This window comes from Notothenia coriiceps, unplaced genomic scaffold, assembly GCF_000735185.1.
Source record: "Notothenia coriiceps isolate Sejong01 unplaced genomic scaffold, NC01 NC01_scaffold00000339, whole genome shotgun sequence".
Taxonomy (NCBI): domain Eukaryota; kingdom Metazoa; phylum Chordata; class Actinopteri; order Perciformes; family Nototheniidae; genus Notothenia; species Notothenia coriiceps.
The window spans coordinates 20085418-20091507 of NW_011333040.1; the positions used below are offsets into that span (position 1 = coordinate 20085418).

A 6090-nucleotide genomic window follows, 5' to 3' on the forward strand; every position below is an offset into this window, starting at 1 on the left:
CATGCAGAAAAATATGTATGTTGTACACAAGAGACCACAAGGTACCTTGGTGGTTCACCAGTCTTTTGTGGTTGGGAGAGTAAAAGGAGGTTATTGGTTTAGAGAATTTTGTCCCGACATTACCTAGACTATGTCTGACCTAGGTCTAAACTTTGTGAAGACACCTGTGTGTCTTCACCGCGAATGCCGAATAACCAAGGTTGACGTGTAGTCCTCCTCCGTCGGTGCCTGTAACCGCAACCCTTTCGCGACCTCTGCAGACATCATGTATACGGGTCCGGACATCTACTCACGACAAGAGTGTCGTTAGTCGGGGCTACGTTTCTGTCACAATTTAACTCGCTTACTCCTTAACCGATTTTACGTACTAGACTAAACCATAAAACCTTTTTAATTTTTCATATTTATGACGAATATATCCAACGAGGGATTGTGATATTGAATATTTTATATCGTTACTACCAGGTCGAATCTATTTGACTTTAACTGGGATATATCAGTTTACTCGGGGGTGGGAAATAGCCACGATATTTCACTACTTTCGTGTAATTCGTAAATGACATAAGCGTTATTATATTAATTTTAATAAGATCTTCGACCCGTAAACAACGCCTGCTCATGAAAGTGAAAAAATATGAAAAGTTCAAGTAAAACTATATATATTATATTATAGATGCGAATACTTTAAATCGCGAAAAAGTGAACAATAATCCTCATAAAATCTGAGGAAGGTGTGGACCCTTCGTCTCGTCTCTTCATTTCGACGTGTAAGCTTATATATTAAATTTTTTCCGTTATAGTACAACACTTTATTTGTTCATGTGCACACCGTAAGAGTACTACTGGTACCAATGTCAAATGCATTTTGCATGATAGGTCCCCTTTAACCTACAAGTTATTTGCTGATTATGTTTATTGTGTATAATTATATTGGATATTCAAAGTAATTAGAACAAATAAATGTAGTAAAGTAAAGGTATAATATTTGACTCTGAAATGTGGTAGAGTGGAAGTAGAAAGAAGCAGGAAATTGAAATATTAAATTGCAAATAACTAAAAATGGTACTGCGTTCCACCAACACGATTATAAAGTGTAGTAGCCCACGTCATATTCTTTCAGATTTCTGTACTTTGTTATCCCTGTATCATCTGTGACCTGTGTTTATTTACATGCCTATTCATTTGATTGTAAACTGTATCTGCCACCTAGACCGACCCTTTTATGTATGTGTAATGTTCGTTATATTTGAAAACTTCAATACAAATATTGTTAAAAAATGGTTTGCGTTCCACCACGTTCCTCTCCTCACCTTGGCCTTCTCGTCAGCGATCATGTAGAGCTCCTGTTCTCCGATCCAGGCCTCGGCCTCGTCCGCGTCGTTGTAGTAATGCTGGCCGGAGCTGGAGCCCTTCAGCCGCTCTCTGCGATTGGTCATCTCGTCCTGGAGGCGGGCCCACGCCTCCTCCAGGTCCTTCAGCTGCTCTGTGATTCGCTCAGCCTCCGGTCGGCCCTCTGCGCTGGCGGCCGCCGACATCCTCCTCCCTCGCTCCAACACTTCCTCGACTCGAGGCTGGTGGCCCTCGATCTCCCTCTGCAGCGTCTGATGGACAGAGAGGGAGACAGTGAGTGTATTGGAGATGATATGATGGTGGCCAAGTGTCTCTAAACCTCCCCAGCAACTTCTATTTTAGTTCACACATCAATTCTTTGTGATATAAATGGAAACAAACAAACTTGGTCTTCACTACCTGATGAAGGCTTGATGCTGAACGCGTCACTTTTTTGGTCTTAAATTACCATTATATTACAATGGAGACAATTCATTGCTTAAAACGAGTGCCGTAGAGCTGTCTTGTGATTTTTGTGTCCACATGTAACCATATCTTAAAAAATACCTCAGACCAGCTGATATTATGTCGAGGAAAGGTCTTATCGCACAAAAATTATATATAAGGAGATGTTTTTTATTTGCATGTTGTTAGTTTTGCTTTTGCAATATAGGTAGTAAACACTATTTTGATTATAAGTTGGAAATAGCTTTCCTGCAGAGTATAGACAATCAGCTGAGAACTCATCAACAATCATTTAGATAATTCAATAAATGTTTCCGTATTTTTTTAATAATAAAACATTTTCAAGCACTTGCATGCTCCAGCTTCTAAAATAGGATGATTTATGGCCATATATAAACTGGGGAATTTGAAAGAGTTAGGCTTCAGGACACAGAGAGCGGCATTTTCTATTATTTTCTGACATTTTATATTCAGAACAACTAATCCAGAACACAATTCCAGATTAACAAAAGATGGGAACAAATGTTGAAAGTACGAATTTTTAGTAGCAGCGGTTTCCTGCAGGAAAAAAAACCCTCACCTGATTCTTTTTCAGCAGCATTTGCACAGTTTGAAGATTGTGGCCGTGCTCCTGTGACATTGCCAGGGGCATCCTCTCCTCAATCCAGAGCTGAGAGAGAAGAGGAGGAGAAATACAAGATTAGGGCAAAGAGTAACAAGTAGAGACTGGTTTCCTTTGAGGAACAGCTGAGCATTCAGAATCTAACAGTGTGCACAGAGTATACAAAATTAAAGAAGGTCTTCAACATCTCAAACAGTAAATATCGTTTTTTAAACCATCTGACTAAAGTGGATTTAGGCGGTGAAACCAATAAGGGATTAAAGCTTTTTTACACAGACCCACCTGCAGAGTCAATTTGATGGAAAGAGCTGGAGGTCTATATGCTGCATACTAAGTGTACACACTATAATTGAAAACCTACTTTTCAAATTAATAAGTTAACATTTTGAGGGAAGAAACCCCTCTCAAGTTCGGTCTTCAATATTTCCCAAAAGGTGTTCTCTTGCTGTCATTCAGAAGCCAACATTAATCCCACATTGTTTATTTAATTGATGTGCTATCTATCATTTTGTGAGAGCAGGGAGGTTTTAAATGTTTAATTTTGCTCTGAAATTGTCAAAACTGAACTCTGAGGCATGAACCCAAACGCACAACTCGAGGGTGCTTTCAAAATGAGGTCCTTTACTGGGTTTGGCACAGTATACAAGGTTTCAAACAAAAGATCACTCAATAGAGGAAAGAACGCCACTTAAGGTGTGGGAAAACAAAAACACTCAATAGAGGAAAAAGGCACAGGGCAGAACAATGATCCTGGCTTGGCGATAGGTGCTGGTAGTCTACGTGACACAACAAGATGAACTGGCACAAGACAAAGGGAGACATATATACACGAGGTGAGGGGGCACAGGTGGACACAATCAGGACCGGGTGACACACAGGGGCGCACAGAGACTTAAAGGTCCCCTATTATACTGTTCATGAATATATTATAGGTCTCAGATATATACAAAACATGTCTCTGAAGTGTTTGGCTCAAAACACCAAACAGATCATTGCAGCATTACCCATAATCCCCTCTGTTTCAGCCCTGTTTCAAAAGTGCTGATTCTCTGTCTGTTAGATGAAAATAAGGAGCCCCTCCCCACGCCCCTCTGAGAGAGATTTGGTTAAAAAGAACACAATGGTGCTCTAGGAGGAGATTCAGGTGATAAGAAGGGGGGGTGGGGTGACCTTGGTTGCTGATTGGCTAATGGTTACACAAGCCAAAAAATCGTTATGACATCATAAAGTGGCCAAAATCTGATCAGCTCATTTTCAGACAGGTTTTTATAGAAATGGATCAGGACAAAAAGAGAGAGAATCTTTTTTCATGAAACTTTCAGAATCTCTTTACACAGAGGGGACACATGTTGATGTATAAAAGACAGAAAAAAGTGGATTTTGCATAATAGGTGACCTTTAAGCCACCAATTCAATAAATAATACATGAATCAATACTACGTTTTACACCATAAAACTGTAGGTATGAACAAACAGCTCCAATTCTAATAAAAAACAACACAAACAAAATTGATATTTAGAACCTACTGAAACCCAACCTTTAATATAGTTTATACATAGTGTATACTGAGACACTCTACAGCTATTCAGGCAGCTCTAAATTAGGGTACACTAACATTGTCCAATAGAACCAATCAACTTAGCTTTGCAGTAAACCTATTCTTCTTTGTTATTTTTAGATTTGTCTTTTCCAGCTATGTGAAGCCGGGGTTATTCTTTGTTAGGATCAGTGTTTTTTGGCAGTGGTAACCAAGCCAAGGGATTAGCTAGCAGACAGAAACATGTAAACCCCAATCTACTCATCTGATATCCAATGATGAAGCTTAGCATGAGTAGCAAAGTAAAGCCCCATTCAAAGAGATATTATCCATTGAAGAGCACACACTCTACGCAAATACTACTTCATGGCAAGCCTTACGAGCTTTCGTTTTTTATTTTTATTTTGCATTGTCAGTGTGGATATCTAAATCCTCTCTGTTTACCTCTGTGGGCTTGTTGCTATGCATTCTTGGGGTAAGTTTAGAAACGTCTGTGACTTCATTTTTCTCTGCGTTTATTGCTACATTTACCGATGGCTGAGTAGGCTCCGTCTGCCGTGGAGTTTCTGTGATAATGCGCCATCCAAGGTGAAGCTTTGCTAGTCTCTAGTCTGCCGGTAAATCGACTTTGAGTTTGATGCTACTGTGGGGTTGACTACATGCTGGTCATGAGTTAATTAAATGCAGGCCAATTTATGTGTTGTTGACATGTGTGGGGGAAGGGAGCAGCAGACAGAAGCTGATGAAAATGGAAATCTGTGAAGCACGAGTGAAAGGCAGGAAAACTAATTCATTAGATGGAGTTAGAACGGCATGCATGTCAACTGGCTGACAGCAGGGTCCACCTGATGGATGATTATGTTGCTAACTGACTGTCTCACTGACTTTGGGACTGCAGTGTTTCCAACAGAAGCTGTGACTGATTGATACTTGATAAACTGACCCTTGGTATTTCAGTACATAAAGGAAAAGCTGGACAGCAATAGCAAGGATGGACTGTGGTTTTGAAATGATTATGGGAGGAAATTACTGCAGGGACAGGGAGAAAAAAGGTGGTGGAAATGTGGGCTGAGTGAGGAGGAGAAGAGGGAGGGATAGAGGGCAGGTGGACAGCCGGATGGAACGCTGCCCATTGATGCTGGCAGGGGACATGTGAGCTGTGCAAAAACAGGTACGGTGGGGAGATGGCTGCGAGGGTGAGGAAGGCGGGAGAACCCTAATATTACGCTGAGAGCAGCATTTGAGGCGTGACGGCAAAGGTGATTGGACAAAGAAAGGCAGAGGAGGCTTGTTGCCTGGACTGCAGTAAAAGCGGAGAGGGACGTGGCAAAAGACAGCGAGAACAGCTTTTGGTCGATAGTTGTTATAGTAACAAAGATGGAAATGATGTCAGGAATAAGAGACGACACAGACATGCAATTACAGATAGCTAAATCTAGCAGCGAACATCTCTTTGCGTCTGTGTGAGTGTGTGAGGAAAGCGTTTCAGCGCTGACGGAGGGTGTGTGAAGCACGTGCTGCTAGCATTGTGTGTGTGGCTGAAATGCGTTGTTTCTGTGTTTGAGAAATGCTCAGCGCTGATTTGCCGACAAGCGGTGAAGCATGTGTGGTGTTGTCAAGGGTGTGTCGTAGAGTTACTAGGCAGAGGTTTAGCAAATTAATTGAGAGAGGAGACATCTGAGCCAAAGCTTCTGATTGTAAGCATCAAGGTGAGTCTTTCTTTTGCTGCTAGAAGGACGATTTACAAGAACACATCTTCATACTGTCTGATATTGGTATCCATTTTGGAATATGAGCTGTCATGTGTTTATTATGGTAACATACGTGCATGTTCCATACCAATGAGATACGATTGTGATCAGTAAAAGGCTTTGAATGTGCGATCTGATTTTTTTTTTATGTTTTGCAATGTTGATTAATTTTCAGTACATTGGTGTATTAGTATTCAGTACATGTTAATGCTTCACAGATACATAAGAGTTACAAATATGTCTGCATATTACTGCATTGTGTGTAATGACACAACACAACTCTGTGTATGCAATAAAGGTTGCATGTGTGCTTGTCTGTGGCTTTGCATGCATGTGAACTAAATGCATCCGTGTGTGTGTGTGTGTGTGTGTGTGTGTGTGTGTT

At 40.8% G+C, this 6090-nt stretch overlaps 1 protein-coding gene across 1 annotated transcript in view; it reads right to left on the reverse strand.

Annotated features, from left to right (window-relative positions):
- LOC104952140 (spectrin beta chain, non-erythrocytic 1-like) overlaps positions 1–6090 on the reverse strand; it is a 25679-nt gene that overhangs the window by 10689 nt on the left and 8900 nt on the right. Inside the window, 2 exon segments of the mRNA XM_010778900.1 lie at positions 1311–1601; positions 2375–2464. Coding sequence (XP_010777202.1) covers positions 1311–1601; positions 2375–2464 — 381 coding nt within the window.